Genomic DNA, 23,130 nt, shown 5'->3' with positions numbered 1-23,130 from the left:
CTTAATCATAAACATTTTTTATCACTCATGATTGAAATGACATTTAAAGTTTATTCATATATCATATACAGGTATGCAAAGAATACACAGTGAGTTGTGGGAAAAAACTATATTATAATAGCAAGGGCCTCCTAGCCAAGTTGGTAGTAAGTCGGCAGGTGCCTATGAAGCAAGAGGGAGTGTTTGAATCCCGAAAGGGGTGTTTATTAGTGATTATCACGAATTTTTGTACCTGAGTTATGGGTGTTATCTATGTATCTAATTATGTATTTATATATTAATATATAAGTATGTATAACGTCACCTAATGCTCATAGTAAAAAATTTGCTTAGTTTGGGGCTAGGTATATCTGTGTAAGATTGTCCTCAAATATTTATTGATGATATATTATGAATTTGATATTCTGTGCCTGTCAGAGTCATAGTTGATTGATTACACAACCATTGTTTATACAAGGCATTCTAGAAACAAAGCCACAGGTATTACATAGGTAACTGTTCAATGCAAATCTATTTATAAATACTTTAAATTCTTATGTCAATTGATATTCCAGATCTAGAAAGGGCCCCAATAGAATAAGTATTTGAGCTATCCTTGTTTGTATTCAAATGGGTGATCAAAGTGTATCATATTGTATTCTAGATAGTGCAGCGAGCTGTAGGAGGCAAGCCACTAGTCGACAAGCCAGTCAAGAGGAAGGAAGAGAACAAGTCGATCCTGTTCGCCGACGAAGACGCGAGCTAGGCCACCAGCCGGGTCGCGCGCCAGGCCGCGCACCACGCCGTGCATGGCGCATGGGCGACCTGAGGTACGATATTCGTACTTGGATAACTTAGATTTACAGGAATACATTTGAAAATGAACTAAAATTGATTATCGTCATCGTTACGAGGCGGCACGCGCGAGGCACGTGTACACTGGCCGTTTTGTGCGCGAGGAAATATGCGTGTATGCTTGCTCTATGTGGACTCGGCTATTAACTTAAGCTCCTTCGTTTGATTTTTTAATTATAATAATTGCCCATATGTTTTTAACTCTTCTAATAAACTGTACCACTATTGAACCCTGGACAATGGGACAGAATTACAAGGAATATTAGGTCAACTCAATAAAACTGATCGTATTGTGTTCGACAGTGACGCGGCGCTCGGCCGGGGAGTCCTGACCACAGTTGGGGCGTTGTTTCTGCTGTTCCTACTCTGGGTCAACAGTTACTCCTTTATTGACGAAGGTGGGTTATTCACATTTATGGAAATTAAATCCAGATAACAGAAGTAAATATTGAATTAAGAAATGGTACCAGTATATTTATACAGTCATTCAAATATAATAATTTGAAAAGCATTTTAATTTTACGGTTTAACTCACGTGTTACCGTAAAATTAGTTTAATTCGGAAACCTTATCAATAAGAATCAAATTACCTGAGTTTATTGGTTACCTACATTAGTTCATTTAAAAATACGGATCATTCTAGGTACAATACTTATATTATACAATTTCCCATGTAATTTGTTTTTGTCATTTGCCATACGTAATTTTTAATTTACGAAGGTGTTATTTATATGATAACTCGCCTAAAAAATCAGGACAAAGAGCTGAAAAAAGAATCAAAATTGCTAACGTAACGACTTGGGTTATTATGTATTGATTTAAAAAAATTGATTTTATTTTTCAGAACTAGTCATTCACGCGTGGCTGCCGAATCCACAGTGGGCGCTTTTATTTTGCGCTGTCTGGGGACTCTGTTTCGTCGGCGGCCTCATGGCCTACACTCTCTACCACCTGCGACCCTACCTCTAATCGTCAAACACCTACAACTCACACAAATATGTACTAAATTGAAACATATAACCATGGAGGTTGTAAATAGAGATCAATGGATCGTGATCGGGATTTCGGGCGTCACCTGCGGTGGAAAAACTACACTCGCCAACAAGCTCGCTCAAACTCTAACGCCGGTGTATATGTTTAATCAGGACACATATTTCTATCCGGACGACAGTCCACACCACGTACGCGTCGAGGGCATGGAGCACAACAACTACGACATACTGTCGTCGCTGGATATGAAGAGCATGTACGCGGACATGTTGTCGACGATGCGCGGGGATGACAAGGCGCAGTACAGCTCGACCGAGCGCGGCGCGCGGCTCGCGGCGGAAGGGAAGAAGTTCCTCATCGCTGAGGGGTTTACCGTGCTCAATTATAAGCCGATACTGGACCTTTGCGATCTGAAGTAAGTTTTAGGTTCTTAGTGTAATACCTTCTGTTCTATGGTTAGTAATCTCCAATTGAAGTTGAAAACTGTGAAACAGTTGTAGTGGTTCAGAGTTAACAGATAGCAGAAAAGATATACTACACAGACAACTTGTCAAACAATCACTATAATCAAAGCGCCTAGTTAGATTTTTTTTTAAATAATATTAGGCAATCAGTTGCTACTTTGCTAGGTACCTACTTGCTAATAGCGCTTGTAATTATTTAAATAGTTGTTTAATCAATATTTTCTCAGATTTGTTATAGTATACTGACTTTATGTTAGACTGCGAAGCTTTTAGTTCTCGAATCTCGATAGTACATAAAGAACACAAAAATTATATGATTAGACCCCATTATCAGTTACGAAATTTTATTGAATATACATATTTTGTTGTTTAAAAAATTATATATTTTATTGATCAGAAAATTTCATAAATATTAGGTAAACTTTATTTTATCGCAATTCCATTGTTTTTTTTTTGATGTGAACAATTACCCCACATGCGTACTTTTATACCCAATAGCTTGCGGAATTTTACCCGCACGGTGAGGGAGTGAGTGCCAACCCTTGCATTTCAATAAAATTCCACCACTGATAACGGGGTCTGGATATGATTTTTGTATTATTTACTAGGCCTTATGATTCTTATAAGTTATTCTACATTAAATACGGCGAGGGTTTATTGTTAACAGGTACTACTTCGTGCTGGAGTTCGGCGAATGCTTCGCGCGGCGCTCGCTGCGGCTGTACGACCCGCCCGACATCCCCGGCTACTTCGAGCAGTGCGTGTGGCCCGAGCACTTGAAGTACCGGGCCGAGGTCAGTCAACTGAACGGACTCTAGAATCGTGCCACCTAGTTTAGCCTTTTCGCGATTCCAAGGGCTGTCCCGTACAAACGCATTTTGTTTCGTGTATTTGAATTTTTTTCGGCGTTTAAATCAGATCAGATGATTATTTTTCTGTGTACATTTGTCACAGAGAAAGAAACTCCTATAAGTACCTGTACCTAAATCTTCAGAAAATTGGCGTTCGTACGGGACAAGACAACGGTAGTCAATTTCATTGAAATGCTCCAAAAGATGTCACTCGAACAAAAACTGAAATTGAACTTTATTCATATGCACTGCACGTAGGTCTGTTGCTCTGTGGTCTGTGAATGTGACGGATTGGACTGCGTTGGACCTACGGTACGGATCTTAAAGCATTTAGTAACTGGAGACACCTTGTCTGTCATTTTCTGTACAAAACAGTCTGCCGGTTTTTCGGGGAAGGGGCACGTCAAATGTATGGCTATTAGTACGTAACGTTGATGACATAATGAATACTAGTATTATGATTACCTACCTAATCGAACAAGCCTAGAGGCTTCAATCAAGTTTCCTCGAGTTCTATACACTACACTATACACTAACGCAGGCGGCGTTACGTTTATCCGAACGCAAACTTTTAGCTCACAATTAGTCTCTGTTGTTTGTGAAGGAGTGGCCAGACACAGCACTGGAAAGAGATCTGTGGAGAAATTGGTGGGAAGCCTTTGCCCAGCACCAGCCCAGTGGGAGTAGTGGGACACGTAAGGCTCCAAATAATAATAATGTCTCTTGTTTGCACAGATCGAGCTCAACCCTTCGATATGCCTGTTAGACGGCAAGGTGCCGGACCCGATACGGATCGTGCTAGCGGACCTGCAACGGTTCGGCGTCCCTCCCTCCTAGCGCGACCTCCCCTCCACGTATTACCATCTCACCGTATTATTATATGGATACATTTTATGTAAGTTGTAAAATTGTATACTACACTTTTTTAATTTTGGATTTGTTTATGTTGTTTCTACTCAGAATCAAGAGTTTTTACAATCCTAATTAGAGAAAAAGTAGCCCAAGAGTTTTATTTCCATTCTGTTTGACGGTAACGGAAGGAACGAAAAATTTATGGACGTTTTGGTACACTTCTTTCTCCTATTATGATCTAAAGAGCTCTTGAAGAATAGAAATAACATAATATTTCTAAATAATAAAAGTACTTGTATAATGAGCGTTCGGCAAAAGACGGTGTTAAACTCCAATACCAACGACATTAAGTTGTGTGGAAAATACATCGCGAAAAATTAAGTGTGAGCCAGTTTAATCTGCCGCAGGGATCAATGTTAGGTATTTATGTCTTTGTTTATTGAAGATGTTTTCTGCTCTGCAGTTTTATATGATCAATTGATCATACATATAAGAATATTTTGTAAGCACCGTTAATTGTGGTCTTTTGTGTAGTTGGTGTCTTGAGTTACTAATGATTCCATCAAACTAATAGGTGATATTTCCTGAGATGAATAGGTAATTAAAATCTAAAATAAAGGAACGTAGTATCTGCTCGTATTATATAATAGTAAAATATTACTTACACAAACTTAACTTCAGTGCCTTTGCAATGTTTCGTAATAATTATAGATAGTGTTTTAGAGCCAATTAAGATATTTATTATTTTATTCCGCATTGTTTATGCATGGTAGAGATTGTATGCTATGTTGATGGATATTAATATGCTGCCGTATATAACTTTTCTATCTGTTTTCTATATGTTGTGAAACTTGTGAACATGTACTGATACATGTTTTTGGGGTCTTAGAATTTTAAGCGTTATCGAAATGTTAGTATAATATTCCCTATTAAATTTAATGAACTTAAGTTTCTGAACAAGCGTGTTTTATTAGAAAAACGACACTGGCATCCACACCTAAAATCCTCCAGAATTGGCAGGAGACACCGTTATTATACATTTTTTTTGTAAATAATCCGTTTGCCTACAAAGTTGGATATTCTAGTGAGAATTTAAAATAGTGCTTGCTAATTGATTGATTGAGAGGTCGCACAGGACCGAAAAAAGTGGCGCTGTTTTGTGTCGAAGGCCAAGTCTGATTTTGGGTCGCTGAGCCAACGGAGTAAGTAAGTAAGCAATAAGGTGTTTATGAATAGAGAAAGGAGTATGTTAAGCAAGGCCTGTTCACTTCCTAAGAAAGTTATGTCCCCAAACAATTGCGCATGTGTGCGCCTGAAGCTTCTATGTGTGCGTTGGCCTCCGAGAAAAAGTTGCGAGTAATAGAAATAAAAACATTTTTCTACAGCAACATTGCTCCCAACTCTGATTTAAATTATCACGAATTTTATACATTATTAATTATAAAACGAGACTTAAAACGCTTAAAACTTAATTATACGCGATTCAGTTTTAAAATTGAATATTTGCTTCCAACTGTCTTTATCAATGTCCATAAAATATATGGAGGGTAGGTGCGTCTACCCACCATAATAAAAAATATATTTGTCAATGACTCTGTCCAACAGCACCTCTAGCACAACTGGCCGCGACAGGCGCGAGAAGTGACAGATCCGCGCGACTTGGCAGCTTGTCGCGTGTTGGCAGCACAACTCACGCGCGAGAGCCGCGACAAACTCGCGATCAGGTGTCACTGTCAGAAAATGACAACGATCGCGACTTTGAACTAAAATCCGTAGCACAACTGCCTATTTTGAGACAAAATATTCTCTCGTCTTTATGTCAATCCGCGAGTCGAAGTCTATGCGACTTTATAACGCGACTCGCTCTCGCGGGTGGTTTGCTTGTACTTTTTTAACTAAACTCATGATAATTATAACTTAAAAACAAGTTTCATATATTATGTAATAATATAATTTGTATAATTACTTATTTCCACAAGGGATCAGGAAGTATGGAACATTCAAAACAAACTATCCACTTAGTAGTAATATTTATAATCACGGTTAGATGTCTAATTTCAACAATCTTTTACTATTTCGGTACCGTTTGGAACCTTCCTCGACTTCAACAAGACATACCTACATGTGGCCTGTGCCCGCTGCTTCGTACAGATCGTACTGTAACAGAATGATGTAATACGTGGCTATAACCGGATCATGTCCGGCTCAAAATCATGCTTTGTATGAAATATTATCAGTCATCACCCACTAAATCATTCCATCCCCTGCCAACACCATACCGTGACGTGACTGGACCGAGCCGACCAACAATATTTTGAAGGAGTCGTTACGCTCATGTCATAGTCTGCGTAGCATAGGTACGGTTTTGTCGGTTATCATATGGTCTACCATATTGAAACTCCTCTAGATCTACCCGTGTTCTAGATGTTTCACTTCATGTTTGACAGGGCCTGATACGATCATGCTATGATACGTTGCTATCAGCATTAGGTATGAAGTGGGCCTTCGGGAGCTAACCTACTTTATTTTTGTTTCTTTTCAGGTAAAAATACAGGAGAAAAAAAAAACAATATTTAAATTAATAGTATATTGCTTTGCCTTATATATTCTTGCAATATTCGACTTCTTATTATTAAACCTAATATATATTAACATCTAGAACCACAATAGAGAAATTGTAAGAATCTTCTTTATTACCCTTGAAAAGTATTTTCTCTTCCTTTTTCTTCGACAATTAAATGTCCTGCGGCGTAGGACAATTAAATATCACCCTGGAAAGAAAATTGGTTCATAAACAAAATAATAAAATATGGTCATGACTTCATCGAGGACTATGAAATAAGCTTTTCATATCAATTTGTCAAATCATAACAGTTACACAGTATTACACACACATGCCATTATTGGCACAAGAAAAATTATATGAAACTTATTTGAGAGTTACTGCGGCAGCTTAGATAGGTAGGTACGCCATAATAACTATTAGGGTTGTTATTAATAGTTCACTTCCTCGGTGGTGTTCTTAAAGCTAAAGCGCTTCTCACATCTTAGTTAATTTGGAAAAGGGGACAGCTCCGCGTTTGAAACCTACAAGCTTGCCTCGTGTGTTTCTTTTCCTGACTCTCCACTTCGGGTCCCGTTGGCACGTTCCTGTTAACAATATTTTCCTTTGGGTGCTGGGATATCAATCGTGTCTAGGATAATGCTGAACTTATTCTGAAAAAAAAAACACTATTTACAACAGGAATATGAGAACAAAACCAATAATAGCAATTCCATTAATTATAGTTACTTACAAAAATATATTATTTAAAGGTTTATTAAACAGAAATTTTTAAACAATATATATTTTAAGGAATATTATCAATATTAAGTATATAAGGCTCTATTACTTAAATTTTTTTCATATTTTTTCCCATAATTAAATGTTGACAAAATTTGAAGTTCCTTGACTTTGACAGGAAAAACTTAACCATCGACAAAAAACTAGATTTTTTACCACCAAAGAACGAATGATTTAGCGCATCCCTGGTTTCCGATTCAGTGTTGCCACTTGCAAATATCGATTTGTTTAGACTTTAGTTGCTAACACACTATCGCACCGCACCAAGGTCATTGTGGGACGCACCCATAAGTAAAAGGGAGAAAGCGATATCTCTTTCTCCCTCTTACTTATGGGTGCGTCCCACAATGACCTTGGTGCGGTGCGATAGTGTGTTAGCAACTTTTGATTTCGCCGGGTAACACTGACGAGTCGCGCCGCGACTTTGAGTTCTCTACGCGGCTGTTGCAGTCGCGGGTGCAAGTTATGCTACGGAAATCGACAGATTTGACAGCTGCGGGAATGGCGACTCGAGTCGCGTTCTAAGTCGCGGATGCAAGATGTGCTAGAGGTGCTGCTGTGGTTAAAGTTCATAACGAAAATTTTATTTATTAAATCTTTAAATAATAAATACAACGTAGCGGTACTACCACTTAAGACTGTAAGTCTGTACCTACATGGATTACAGCAATGCACATAGAAAATGTGCTACATGCGGAGCAACGGCTGTTGAAGCAGCCAGAGTGAAATTCACAGTTTTAGTGGGTTCAGAAGGAACCGAGTCATAATGCACCTGGAAAGCGTACTAATTAACCGTGAAGAAATGTATGAATACAAGTTGGAAATTTGTGTAAAATGCCGTGTATAAAGTGTAGTGTATCTGTGTGTAAAGTGTAATAGGTAGGCATGCCAAATTTTATTTGTATTACACTGGAAACTTTGTGAATGCGCTTTATTAATGTCAATTTTTTTATTAAGTTGTCAGGATTTAATTTTCAGTGTATATTTGTATATGTAAAACATATTTTTAATAAATAAAATTATACAATGTTATAAACATAAATATGCCTTTTATTTAAATCACTTGATAATACCACAAACAAGGGGTAATATTTGCATCTTTCATATATTTCGTGATATGAAGATAACAAATATGTTTATCAATAGAATTACTACCTACCAATACCCGCCAGGCTAAACCGGTTGTCAACTTTAGTTCTTGGTACACAACGCGGCGCTACTAGTATAAACGTATAAACGTTTGGGGACATTTTTTTGTATGGAGTTATCGTTCTTCTCCTAGTGAATATTATATTCTTTGATGTTAAGAGTGAGGAGTGTATGTATGCTCACACGCCGCCGCCGTCGCAGAACTTGCGGCTCTCGCGCGCGTCCTCGCGGTGCTCCGCCGGCAGCTCGTTCGACGGCACCTCGTCCGGCATCGACCGCTTCACGCGATCTTCCAGGCTGCAATGACACGATATGGTTTCAAAATCTATATGATACAATTCAGATTTTGTCTTACTCTATTGATTTTCATTATTATCGTCTTAAGAAAACACAGACTAGGCAGGCGTAACTAACCTAGTAGCGATAAGCGAATAGCACAGGGCTCCACTAAGAAGGATTTGACTGGACCGAAGCATATTAGAGACGCAGTAGCTGTAGCAGGCGTGGCTCACTCCGCGATTTCGTCGCTTTGCTTCAGGTAACTAAAAGTACATCCGTTCCACACCAATTTTGGTAGCTAGCCACATAAGCCGCGCGTGGCGCTGTTGCCACCTAGCGGCCATATCTGTCCTGATCGTAACAGACGCGTTTTGTTAGAGAGTGAGTCTTCTGTACCTACTATTATTTATTCTGTGGCTATAGGTAGATAATTATGTTTGAGACTGGGGTACGGATATGTGAAAGCCAAAGCCAAAACTTCTAGTTCGGGGATTGGGGGCAATCAGTTTCGTCCGGAGCCGAAGTTTGGTCGGTAGAAGGAGTGGGTATAGTACCTGTTGGTCTCGTAGTGCGCGGGCGCTGGGCCGGGGTGCGGCACGTGCGCCACCCGCGGCAGAGTGTCATCGGCGCGGAGGACGGGCAGCGTGCGCGACAGGAATCGAAGTGTTTGGTTCCGCAGCAACTCACTGAAACAAAGTGATATAAATATATTTTGCCCTTTTACCTGTAAAAAGTGGCTCAATCATTGCTGATTTTATACTTTATCGTATCGTGACGATAAAATGGTGCCGTTACCGTGGACGACATGATAAACTATAAGTGCAAACGTATACTTTACAAATTATCCGCAGCTAATTGTTCCACCCAACGGCGGGGTACGGCGCCCAAACTTGGTCATTACCTAACAGAAGCCCAAAAGTGCTAACTCAGGATTTGCCAGCGAGCAATGGAGCGCAGCTTACTGCAGGTATCACAGATGTGGGTGTGACTGTGAAGGCCGCCAATCTTAAGTGGGATTGGGCGGGACACACCTGTCGGATGCACCGGATGCATGGATGACAGTCCCAAAAGCTGTACGCAAGCATGTGGTGTTTCATCATACTCTAATGAGGACATTCGGCCGGTAGTTGCCGATACGGTATTTGTGTACGGTGTTAGATGTTTACTCACAATGGGTAGGGTTCTCCATTAGGGTTCTGCCCCATGGGGTTGCGCGGGATGATGCCGCGGTTGAGGTCGCCGCAGAGGTTGTGCGCGGACACGTGGGGCTTCGTCACGCTCACTTCGGGGCACTCTGATGACACCTGCCGATATGGTGGAGGGCGCACCCTGCAAAAAGATCATAACGAAATAATTAAATAGAGCCCGTCCATACCAGTCACCCGCCCAGTTTTACGTGAAGTATTGAACCTAGACAATTGTGCAAAAACTGGGTTGTTTGCTTAGTGACAAACACCCAACCGACCGATAATTTGAGCTGCATCTTCAATTAATTGTGTTACAATAGTTTCAAATCTGATTATGTGCTTATAAACATGCAAACTAAGTGGAAAGCCTACAACGCGTCCATCAATAACTAAGGTACTTAATATGAGTTTAATTATTCTCCACTTTGGTCATGAGAGCGACGCATCAACGTCATCCGTACAAAGAGCCATGTTTGACTTATTTATTTCGCAGGAAAAAATGTTAAGAGGCATGCCGGCGGCATCGCGTTACGCTCTCAGGGGGCTTGACCTCAGCCCCATCGCCAACGCTGGCAGCACATTGCGGGCACAGGACTCGGCGGGGACCGTGAGATTCGTGCCACTAGTTGCCGCGCGAGTTGTGTTTATCGAATAATTACGATAAAAACTCAAGTTGTTAAAATACAATACCTAGGTGGCGTGGCGTTCGGCGACTCGACGAACGCGTAGTATCCCTCAGGGGGCTCGTCCACCGCCTCATCGGCTCGGGGCTCGGCCGCCGGGGCTGGCGTGGCCGGCTCGGCTGCGGGCGTCGGGTCGGGTGTCACCGGTGCCGCCGTTGGTTCGGGCAGCACCAGTTGTGTAAGAGCCAGCAGCGTCTAAAGAAACCAAATATGTGCATACACTGTATTAGCGCGAAACACACTGTATGCTATGGGTGTTGGGGATTGCTGTCTCTATTAAAAGAGCTGTTTTTTTTTGTTATGTCTACTACTTGCCAGCACAATTATATCTGGTCTATTATATTATAATGTGTGGTGAGGTCTGTTAATATGGCGTAGTCGAAGTATATTTATAAGCATTATTTTCCATGTACGGTGTATTTGTAGTTGGCTGTAGGTAGAGGAGTCAGGGGTATTGAAGCGAAAGTTTTTGGTGAACTATGTTTTCTACCCGGTCATGACTGTGTTTATAATAGGTTTGCACTATTGCTCTGCAAGTGCATGCTCCGGTTAATGCTAGATGGTTTCTACTGAACTGCTGCACTTTCTGTACAAGTTTTCGACTCCTTTTATTATGTTGATTGCGAGATTTACTTTTGATGATTGCGAGTCTCAATAACTTGGTCCTGAATAAGTCTGGGAAAAGTTTGTCACTTTGACATTGGGTTGGCTTAAATTGTGACGATAGTCCATTGGATGTGTCCATAGGCTACCTACGGTAAATGCTTACCACCAAGCTAGGCTGCCCGCTTGTATGCCACCAATGTGGTATAAAAGTGCTCGGTTTTATTTATTAACAAGCTTTTATTTAGTTTCACCTGACCGTTGTCTGTTACAAGCTTTTATTTAGTTTCACCTGAACGTTGTCTGTCTGTATGTGTGTAATCAAATCTTGCAAGTTAAATTTGATCCACTTCCTGTAGGTTACCTACCCAATGAACATTTCCATACGATTGCGGTTTAGTTGTATATACCTTTGTACTTAATAGGCTGCATTTAGCCCTACCGCCCTGCAAACTAGTTTCCGACCAACTAGGGCACTGGCACAAACCAGCACTGCTTATAACTTGATCACAATCGTAACTCGGCACTTGCATTTGGTATAAATTTCTTGGGATAGGTAGTAAAATGCAAAGGAAAATAAGTTTGTTAGCATTAGAGTGCCAAACATTTGCCTAGTCGCTGCCATGCAATTCAAGCTAACCAAAACACTTATAGGTTAATTGATTACTCATATTATGCCTGTCGTCCGGCTTACGCTTGGACACTGTTTGGAGAAATGTAGGTAGGTATATCTAGATTAACCTAAACCGAGCTCTGGTACCTTAGTGTACCTACTCTCGGAGCACGGCGTAGCATATCTTAATTTAATGTACCTATTATACCTATGCCAAAAATAGGAGGTAAGTATACCTACGACTCCCCATTTTTGGGGTTCCGTAGCCAAATGGCAAAAAAACGGAACCCTTATAGATTCGTCATGTCTGTCTGTCTGTCTGTCTGTCCGTCCGTATGTCACAGCCACTTTTTTCCGAAAGTATAAGCATTATACTGTTGAAACTTGGTGAGTAGATGTATTCTGTGAACCGCATTAAGATTTTCATACAAAAATAGAAAAAAAAACATAAATTTTTAGGGTTCTCCATACATAGAACTGAAACCCAAAATTTTTTTTTTCATCAAACCCATACGTGTGGGGTATCTTTGGACAGGTCTTCAAAAATGATATTGAGGTTTCTAATATCATTTTCTTCTAAACTGAATAGTTTGCGCGAGAGACACTTCCAAAGTGGTAAAATGTGTGTCCCCCCCCCCCCTGTAACTTCTAAAATAAGAGAATGATAAACCTAAAATAAATATGATGATGTACATTACCATGCAAACTTCCACTGAAAATTGGTTTGAACAAGATTTGGTAAGTAGTTTTTTTTAATACGTAATAAACCGTAAATCCCAATTTTATTATGTTACTTGCTGTTACGGAACCCTTCATGGGCGAGTCCGACTCGCACTTGGCCGCTTTTTTTTACTTTCATAAATATTTATTGACGGTAACAGACATTAGGTGGCATTAGCCTCTTTTGCTGATGGATGGATACCTATTCATTCATCATCATCATTTACTTAACAATGCGGGGCTGCTGCGTGCTCAATTGTACCTAATTGCAAAATAATTCTAGAGGGCAACTTTTTAGTAATAGTACTTACCTATTTAATAGTAATTTTTTTGCCTTGCCTTACATAGTAAAATTGTGGTGTTACAAAGGTTGAGTGAGCGTACATTTAGAATTTTAGACTAAGTCATGCAAACAATTTCCATAATAGCAAACTATTTATTGATTTTTACCTATTAGAAAATATAATCACTTTTATGATTTTTATAGCTTAATTTCGCAGTACCTAATTTGTAAATGTCTTTGTGCCCTCAATATAGGTACATCACAAGCTTATAGATTGAGGAGCTTTTGAATATAAGGTCATCACATCACTCATCACGCTTGTTGGTACTGGCTAGTCGTACTACGATTAGTCTATAAATCTGTTGAATGCACGTGAAATCAGATTAATGATTTAATTACATGAACTAATGGCTTAAGATGGATTTATTATGTTAAATATAACTTTCTACCAATCTAGCGCGAGAATATTTCAGAGGAAAGCATGTTGTGTCACAACACAATTAATTCGCGGTGCCGAACGGCAACCGCAACCTACGGTAATATAGGAATAAAAAATAAACAATAAACTATTTTTAACAACCTTATCATTTTACCCTCAGATGCTGAACTTTGCTTGCATTGAAGCCCAATTTAGACGGTTCAAGAACGTTCAAGAACTTGCATGCGATATTCGATACATTGCTAACTATTTACAGAGTAGGATTAGGTACCTACTACTACTATCGTACCTGCAAATGAATTCAGTCGATCGATCAAATACCGCAATTTATCTAACAAAAATCGAATAGGTACCTACCTACTTTATACCTACAAATTTGTGAAAATCGGGCTTTAAACTCTTAAATATTCAATCAAAAGTTTTACTTAATTTTATAATAATAATGAAGCATCAATAAATTTTTAATAACTCTATAATTTCTCGTCACACAAAACCAACAATGTACGAATGACCGCCGTGGATACATTGCTATTATCCGTGTGCGTGATGTAAGCAGTTTGGACAAGTTGCCCAAATTGCTGTCTCGGTTATGAAGCGACCTATTTGAGGCCAGAGAAAGCAGTAGCCATAAAAAGGTATCGAGGTTTATTAGTTTTACTCACTTTATGTAAAAAGGAAATATGTATAAACTTATCTCTGCGGTTTATTCCGGCTTAAGTTCTGTAATTACCTACATACTCGTATTAACTTTAATGAATTTGTCAGTTAAATCGAGTAGATTAGCTAGATACCAGGCAGTTACAAACACGGCTTAGACTAGGTATAGGTATATTAAGTATAAGGGTATAAATCAAAACTTTTTACAAAAAAAAAGAAAACCGACTTCAAAAAGGATGAAATAAAATATTATCCTTTTTAAGTCTATGCGTTACCAACTGATATGTTTGAAGTCGGTGCCAAGCCAACTTTTGAAGCATACCATGATTTTGGTGCGATTCGATAAGGATGTACGTTGGATTGCCTTACAATGAACGTACTTTCTGTAGGTACAGTCGACGTTAAAAATATGTTTACACTTTTCGTCTTATTACAAAGGAGTAAGGTGCAAAAGTGTATAATACATATCTTTGACGTCGACTATACCTAAGAACACACCTCAGAACACACGATCAAACCTTCTTGGCACAGTCCGTACCTTTTTTGTCGGCACGCAAGCGTGGGATTGGGACTGAAGTTATTTCCCGTCCCTTATTCAGAGGACTACATTTCAAAATATAAAACAATTCAAGGAATTTACGTTCTTGCCAAATTTCACCTAAAGCGGTTCAGTTGTTTAGCGATGAAAAGGCGACAAAGAGGCAGACAGAATTACTTACACATTTATAATAGTTCTAATGGTACAGTTCTACTGGGATTTATAGTCATAAAGCTGATTATTTTTGACGGGTATTCTTTACTACTTGGCTTGGCACCGACTTCAAACATATCAGTTGGTAACGCATAGACTTAAAAAGGATAATATTTTATTTCATCCTTTTTGAAGTCGGTTTTCTTTTTTTTTGTAAGAAGTTTTTATTTTTCCATTTTTAGTTTTAATGCATTGTTAATAGCGCGACGCGTGAATGAAAAACAACATCATGATTAACACTAAATTCGTGTATCTACTTTAATAAATAATCTGGAATTTTCTCGAGTCCGTCTGGGAAATTATAATTCCTGTCACTACACTAAATCCATCCTCCCCACCCAAGCCCTCAACCCCCCCGATCACTCAACCTCATAGCGTATCAACCCCTGATCCATGTACCCCTCGGCCCTGAACCAGCACCCCTTCGACCACCACTACCCGACCCCTTAATCCCCGACCCCTTAACTCCTAACCCTAACCCCCGATCAGTAGCCTTACCAGCTTACCAAGAGTTTGACATTGATTTATTCGCTAGCGTGTGTGTAACTTACTTTCTTTGCATCTCGCTCGTACTGGCATATTAGTGCGAGCGAGATGCATAAAAAGTAAGTTACGAATACATTAGCGACGCTAACTTAGCGAATATGTCAATGTCAAACTCGTGGTAAGGCTACACTACATCAAATTGGCGGTGTTCGGAAGCAAATGCTCGAGTTACTTCAGAAAACACCGAAATCACTTTACACGTGCCTTTAAAAACTGAGGAGTTCCCTCAATTCCTCATGGATTCCATCATCAGACCAGAACCAAAAATAATACGGAAACACATTGGAGGCCACTCCTTCCAAACAAAAAAAGAATTACTCAAATCGGATCACAGGTGCCGGAGTAATCGCTGAACATACTACATTTAATAAATCATCATCATTATCATCAAAACAATCATCATCATCAGGTCTACTTCATCAAAGTGGTGGTTTTCGGGAGAAAATGCTCGAGTTGCTTAAGAAAACACCCAAATCACCATGCATGTGCCTTTAAAAATTGAGGAGTTCCCTCAATTCCTCATGGATCCCATCATCAGAACAGAACCAAATTAAAATGGGACCAACTCGGAGGTAACTCCTTTCAAACAAAAAAAGAATTACTCAAATCGGACTACGGATCTCGGAGTAATCGGTGAACGTACATAGAAAAAAAAAAAAATAGCCACAACCGAATACAGAACCTCCTCCTTCTATGAAATGGAAGTCGGTTAATAAAATAAAAGAGTCCTACGTTTGTGCTAATGTTCCACGCCCTCTAGGCTAGGACGTCGGCGTCAGATACTTAATACTTACTCTATCATTTGTGAAAATGGTTTAGCAAGCTCGAGTAGACGCAATAAGGGAGCAATTACGCAAAAGATCCCAATAGACAGGGCCCCCTCCTAAAAGATAAAATATCCGTGGATGAGGAAATTCCGTTATAATCGAAAGCATCAATGGGAAACACATAAGTACCAATACAATCATGTCATGAGTATGGAAGAAGAAACACGAGACAATTGAGGTACGAGTATTACGTCGAGCAAGCATTCGAGGCTGAGCGAGAGTGCATTTCGTGTCATCAAATGGCCGGCAATTCACTTTTCTTTTTTTAGAAAATGGGAAAGATTGGCGGTGGTTAGTGGATACACAATAAAGCTATTGCGGACGGTCATGCAATGGGCGGTACAATGTGCTAACTTTTACTACCTATCTGACAAAAACAGTTTAAGAGAAAACAGTTATATTTTTAAAGTAACAAAATATGTAATCTTATGTTTCACATTACCTACTTATACAAGATGATATTTGGTTAGCAGTACCTAAGGCGGAAGGCGTGTAGCTTTCAAATCAGATGTCGTGGATTCGAACCTCGTCTTCTAATGATTTTCTAAGAACTTTACAAAATATCATTCGATATTTACAAGTTGCTTTTCGGTGAAGGTAAAATCCCAATGAGGCCTCTAATATCTCCTCTGGGTTAACGGCTGAAATGCAACCGCTAAGCGGATCCCGTAGGCTCTACTAGAATGCAACCCGGAAATCGCTAAGATGCGAACATGATAGGATTAAGTAGCAGTGGGCGAGACACCATTGATTGTTCGTAGAACTGATAGGGTAGAAAGGTTCTTGAGTGACAATCACGGACCGGAAGCAACATCAACAAGAAATCGTCATTTAACGCACGATTGGCCTTTGTAGAGATTTCTGCTTCAGCAAGATCTTTATAGAATTTCTTAAAACCATGTAAATTACGAGTAAACGTTTGCAGTTCATACACTGCACCTATGAGTTACAGAACCCTGTAACACACGGTAACATATGCGCTGTTTGGCAACCAGAGCGCGATCTACAGCTTCCCAAAGTGTTTTATATTATAGAGATGTTGTTGACAGCATCTTAACCATCTAAACGGTTGCAGCCCAAACCTGTTACAGCACTCTGTCACACATGCTGCACATGCGCCGTTATGGCAACCAGAGCGCGACAGTTCGGCGTACGAGCGCCATGCGCGCGCGCCGCCCGACCGGGCCCGGCGTGCGTTACCCTATTTATTTACAGTCGAATAGCCAGCACCCCCATTTCTTCGGGAAATACCTATATCAAGCGTGCTCAGGAACGTAAAATATGATTGTAATATTAACGTGCTCACATACTTGTAACAGTAACGAAATTAGATAGCGAGACGCAAACTTCCTTGCCAATCATGGTGAAGTCTGCGATTTAGCTAACGTAACGCTGGCAAAACGCTGGTCAACTTTAGTAGGATTTGCCTGATAGAAGAAATAAATTATGTACACCTGTCGACAGAGAGCATTAAGTAAATTAGCAATAAAAGAACCACAACCCGTACAGGTCATATCAAACTGGACCGCGCAGGCCTGGAATGCGATTCGCATCTTACACCCGGCATCCGGTAATAGCCTACAACTAGGGATTGCAATCCGGACTGGTTTTGAATCCGGCCGGATCCGGCCGGATTTTGGCCTCAATCCGGCGGATCCGGCCGGATCCGGCCGGATTGGTATTGCGGATAAAAAATTCATCAAGTCACGTATTTTATCATGTTTTTAGCGTTATATGCGAAGTTAAGGATATTTTTTAATGGATTAATAAAACGGGTGTCTTAACACGAGACCTAGGCTCTCCGAAACATGTCGCGCGAGTGACTAAAAACAAGTGAGACTAAACCGTAAATTATTCAATGTTAGTATGTCTCACAACAGTTTAATTCGAAGACGGCTGTTTTAAGTTTCAAAAATCAACGTTTTCATTACTTAACCACAAATAAAATCTTCTTTTTCTCTTAAAATATCTATAGCCCAACCCACATTTCCAACAAAAAGGTGCTCTCAATTCAACCATTTTAGTTTTGGCAAACAAAATCAATAAACGTGTATACCTATACAAGTACATTTAGTAGCATAATAATAACAAAATAACCCCGCGGGGGCAGCTTGTGGCGAGCTGACGGTGAGTGGCGACACCGCGGACCCCTATTCCAGAGGGCCCTGTCATCTGGCCCTCGCCTCTGTGCTTGTCTTGATTGGCCGGCCAGAGTGGAGTCGCAAGAGAGCGGGACCTATGCTCCAGGTTGGAAGTGTAAAATGTCATAACGCCGGCGGCCCTTGAACGGATTACCGGGATCTGGCTACCGCAGACTCACCTCTCAACAACTTCATAGCCACTCCAAAGTGTTGCCCTGTTGTCGCACTGTGCGTGCGGCCATTGCGGGGCCCACTCAATGAGTTGGCGAGTCATCACCTGTCTTATACAATTTTGAGACTGATTGTCACGGCAGGTGTCCGCTAGTCTCTCCCATAGCCCATTATCCAGTCCATCCAATTTTCAAATCTATAGCCCATGACCTTAGTTCCCATCGCAGCACAAAAGTGCTGCACTGCAATAGTCTTTGCACCTGGCGGGGACCATCTCCGGATGTATCACATTGTGCGCTCGGGGATGGTATCCGCCACGTGTATCCCTTGCTTTTAGATTAAAGTGTCTTAAAGGGCCTCTGCGCTGTTGGCTTCGGCCCCACGTAAGCCTCCCAAAGGTCCGGGACGCCATGGTCCCGAGATATGGAAAAGACATACAAAATAACATATAAATAATAATAATAAATAGGGCAGGGCAGCTTGTGGCGAGCTGTTGGGGAGTAACGACCCCACGGACCCGAGTGCTCCCGAGAGTCGGTCAGGGTCTCCGTCTCCGGCGTGTCTTCGTCGGTCGGAGTGGACCCCAAGGGGACCCGCAGGACTCTCAGCTCTGGCTTGCCTTAATTGGCCGTCCAGAGAGGAGTCGCTAGAGCTATATGATCCCGGGGTGGAAGTGAAAGATGCATAAGACGCGAGTTGGCACAGTGGCTGGTAACAGCCTCTGGGTAGAAAGCGGCGCACACCTCTCGACACCCCTGAGCCGCTCACACCGATGTTGCCCCTGGTCGTCTTCACGACGGCAGTTTCAGGGGTCCATCTAGTCAGCGGCAAGTCACCACCTGCCTCGATAACGTGTGTTAGCATTGTTATGGCAGGTGTCCGAACTCTTTACAATAGCCCAGTCTCATAGTCCACCCAAACTTCAATCCATAGACCGGTATACTATTCACTTTTACTACAATAGTCCCAATGCCTGCTGAGACCGGTTCATGGGTGTCTATTGTTGCACCTGTGAACGGGTTCCAGCAGGCGTTCTACATGACATTAAAGCTCTCCAAGGGGCCTCTACGTATTGGATCTGTGTCCCCACGCAAGCCTATCAAAAAACCGGGATTATAGGCCCGTGATATCGAAGGAGATATAAATAAATATTATAGGACATTTTTACATAATTTGACTAAGCCCCACGGTAAGCTCAAGAAAGCTTGTGTTGTTGGTACTCAGACAACGATATATAATATACAAATACTTAAAATTAAATACATAGAAAGCAACCATGACGCAGGAACAAATATCTGTGCTCATCACACAAATAATTGTCCTTACCGGGATTCGAAAACCCAGGATCGCGGCTTCACAGGCAGGATCACTACCCACTGGCTAGGTCAGACCGGTCGTCAAAAGTCAACATATATTTCTCTATTTAATTTTATAAATATTTATTCATTATATTTTAAATGCAGGTAACACTTATTATAAGTGGGCTAAAATGGTTTGTACAAAATAAAACGAAAGAACATGTACATTCAATTACAATGTAACAACACAATAAATTGAATATAAACCAATCCAGTACTTACGGTGCACGGAAATCTCACGACACATATTTCGTCGGCTAGAAGACTGGCGTCAACTAACAAACAAGTTGTTGTGTTGCTGTTTGCGAGCGAGAAAATTCGAATACTGGCGAGAACTTTTAAATTTTAGCAGTGTTTTAAGCTGTTATTTTATATTTTAGCGCTTTATTTCACTTTACCGGATCCGGGACCGGATCCGGTGAATTTTGCCGGATCCGGTATCATGAAAAATGTGCCGGATCCGGCCGGATTACCGGATCCGCCGGACCGGATTGCAATCCATACCTACAACGTAGGTACTTATGCATCTACTGGATAAAGTGTGAAAAGCGTTCATATATCAAAGTCTTTATGACAACGGTATAAGGTTTATTTCGCGTGGTTTGTGAGAAAGGCTGTGCTAGTGCGTGGGCGCATGACGTCACGCGTGTGTCCCGTTAGCGCTGACCTTCACCCAGTAACCGGCGGTCAGCGGCCGATGTGCTCGGCTTATTCACAAACAGAGCTGCTCTTCTGTGAACGAATCCCATCTGCGACCCTAGTAATTTGATCCTGACCACTAGATATACTGGAGGTTAATTTTGCACTTGAAGCGTGGTGTTTACCAGGGATTATTTCAGACTGAATGTCATGTCAGTTATAGGTACTTCTTACAGATATGGTGAAAACTTCATTAACTGTCACTCGGATATTGACCCTTAAGAGGATGCAATGGCCATAAACTATAACATGATAATCAAATCTATGACCAACGAAATAGAAGCCCAAACACTTACGGTAAGTAGGTAATATTACCATCTTGTTATGGGGCAATTAGCATACGTATGATAAATTGAACGTGCCAACTGCGACAGTTCAGTAACTTGAGTGAGACTGTATCGAGGCAGGCATATACTCAGATACTCACCTCACCGAGAATTGCATGTGATTTGATCTATTAAGCTTTTTGTACCTACTTTGCCGGCAATTATCGGTGAGGTAAGTAGAAACCCATGGAGGAGAAAACTATTTTTTTTTACTAATTTACAATTCCGTATGTGGTCGTTTCGTGTCGTTAAGAAGTTAACGATACTGACAGCTCTGTTTATATTCTAAACTAAAATATAATTCGTTATCGGGCAAAACATACCTACTGTCAAACCGGAGTAGAAAATGCAAATGGCAAGCAACCGGGGAGACTGACGATTATACGCGCGGTTACCCTACATGCACCACAAATTTAGCAGACCTGTTAGGTGAAACTGGAACCAAGCTTGTCACAAACGTAATGACTTTTTCACCACAGCGACTGGTAAAGACTCTCTTGATTGTTCAAAAACCGATAAGTAAATACAGGTTGTTTGGCACATCGTTTGCCAAATTAAAACGGCAGATAAGTTGAGTCATTTGCTATCTACTCATGCCTAGAAAAAAAAATGGCCATGGTTTTTTTTACTACTGCGCAAGTAAACATTTGAAATTTACGAAAAACTGGCATAGAGCTGAAAAAAAAACGTGCGCAAAATTAAAAATTTCTAGGCTGGAAGATAGCAAATGACTCAACCTATCTGCCGTTTTAATTTGGCAAACGATGTACCAAACACCCTGTATACCTATAGTGATAAGAAAGTTGCATCTTATCCACATGTGGGGCAAAGTACCTATAATCAGATGCAAATTTTGATTGTTTCCTTATCTTAGCTGGTAGAATAGACTTTTAAATGATGCGTCATTCAAATGCATATTTAATAGTAGAAGAGCCGGCCGCAAATTTTCTAACCGACTTGATACCACGATGAAATGCACAATGGTTTCCCATAAAAGTGATGCTAAGTCCGAATTCGATAGTCTGCCACGGCGGAACTTGCCGAAAGTACGAAAAAGAAGGCCACTTCCGGTGCGAAAAAAGGGGGCTGATTTAACCCATCTGATACCGAAATAATAGTTATGGCAGCAGTTAGAAATTTACATGTAGACACATAAAAGCGAAGTCTGCCAGTATTTTTTTTGCCGGAAGTGCTTGGCAGACGCTCTCAAAGGTGGCCAACGGGACCCCTAATTTAACCCATCTGATACCACCATGAAACCAATTCCAGTCGGTAGGTATGAGCCCTCATGTCAGGAATATATAAGTCTGCCAAGGCTTTTCCTGCCGTAACACCATGGCAGACGAGATTATGTAAGCAAGGTCGGCATCGGTTACCCTACACTAACCCATCTGATACCACCATGAAACCAATTCCAGTCGGTAGGTACGAACCCCCATTTTAGGAATATATAAGTCTGCCAAGGTTTTTCCTGCCGAAACACCTTGGCAGACGAGATTATAAACAAGATGACCATGGGTTACCGTACACTAACCCATCTGATACCGCCATGAAACCAATTCCAGTCGGTAGGTATGAACCCTCATTTCAGGAATATATAAGTCTGCCAAGGCTTTTCCTGCCGTAACACCATGGCAGACGAGATTATGTAAGCAAGGTCGGCATCGGTTACCCTACACTAACCCATCTGATACCACCATGAAACCAATTCCAGTCGGTAGGTATGAACCCCCATTTTAGAAATATATAAGTCTGCCAAGGTTTTTCCTGCCGAAACACCTAGGCAGACGAGATTATAAGCAAGATGACCATCGGTTACCGTACACTAACCCATCTGATACCACCATGAAACCAATTCTAGTCGGTAGGTATGAACCCTCATTTCAGGAATTTATAAGTCTGCCAAGGCCTTTCCTGCCGAAACACCTTGACAGACGAGATTATGTAAGCAGCATCCACATACGAGGGATCCGTATTTTGGGATTATACAGATTACGGACATTATTAATAGCTGTAGGCTTATTTATTACTTTATGCTTATACATATTTGTATATAATTATGTTACTAATAAAATATATTTATAATTTATTAAACCTAAACTTAATACATTGGGAATTCATTACCTGCTTACGGCAGTAGTAGGGATAAGTGGGTGAGTTCTGGCTCACTGAGCCAGGCCAACAGTCCCTCCCCCTTTTTTCCCTTGTTGAGGCCCTGCAACCTTGCCTTGAACCCAAACTAATGTCATTGTAGCTCGAATGTCACCTAATCTATTTTTATTGCTTTTAGAATATTTCAATTATCTACTTTTGCAAAGTTAAAGGTTGAAATCTCTATTTCGCAAAATGGAATTTTAATGTGAC

The 23,130-nt window shown here is 40.7% G+C and overlaps 2 protein-coding genes across 2 annotated transcripts in view; one reads left to right on the top strand and one right to left on the bottom strand.

Moving 5' to 3' along the window:
• Nucleotides 1-23,130, bottom strand: part of LOC134677124 (uncharacterized) — a 50,134-nt gene that overhangs the window by 12,527 nt on the left and 14,477 nt on the right. Inside the window, exons 2-5 of the mRNA XM_063535585.1 lie at nucleotides 10,640-10,827; nucleotides 9,933-10,091; nucleotides 9,317-9,448; nucleotides 8,667-8,780 (exon numbers count right to left, since the gene is read on the bottom strand). Coding sequence (XP_063391655.1) covers nucleotides 8,667-8,780; nucleotides 9,317-9,448; nucleotides 9,933-10,091; nucleotides 10,640-10,827 — 593 coding nt within the window. The remainder of the gene's footprint in view (nucleotides 1-8,666; nucleotides 8,781-9,316; nucleotides 9,449-9,932; nucleotides 10,092-10,639; nucleotides 10,828-23,130) is intronic.
• On the top strand, nucleotides 788-4,951 carry LOC134677095 (nicotinamide riboside kinase 1). The gene is made up of 5 exons (XM_063535551.1): nucleotides 788-809; nucleotides 1,138-1,232; nucleotides 1,679-2,239; nucleotides 2,956-3,082; nucleotides 3,875-4,951. Exons 3-5 carry the CDS (start codon nucleotides 1,857-1,859, stop codon nucleotides 3,974-3,976), a joined length of 612 nt encoding a protein of 203 aa, XP_063391621.1. The 5' UTR covers nucleotides 788-809; nucleotides 1,138-1,232; nucleotides 1,679-1,856; the 3' UTR covers nucleotides 3,977-4,951.

Source organism: Cydia fagiglandana, chromosome 2 (genome assembly GCF_963556715.1).
Source record: "Cydia fagiglandana chromosome 2, ilCydFagi1.1, whole genome shotgun sequence".
Classification (NCBI taxonomy): Eukaryota; Metazoa; Arthropoda; class Insecta; order Lepidoptera; family Tortricidae; genus Cydia; species Cydia fagiglandana.
The sequence above is the reverse complement of the archived record's forward strand: the minus strand, read 5'-3'. Positions and strand labels throughout refer to the sequence as shown.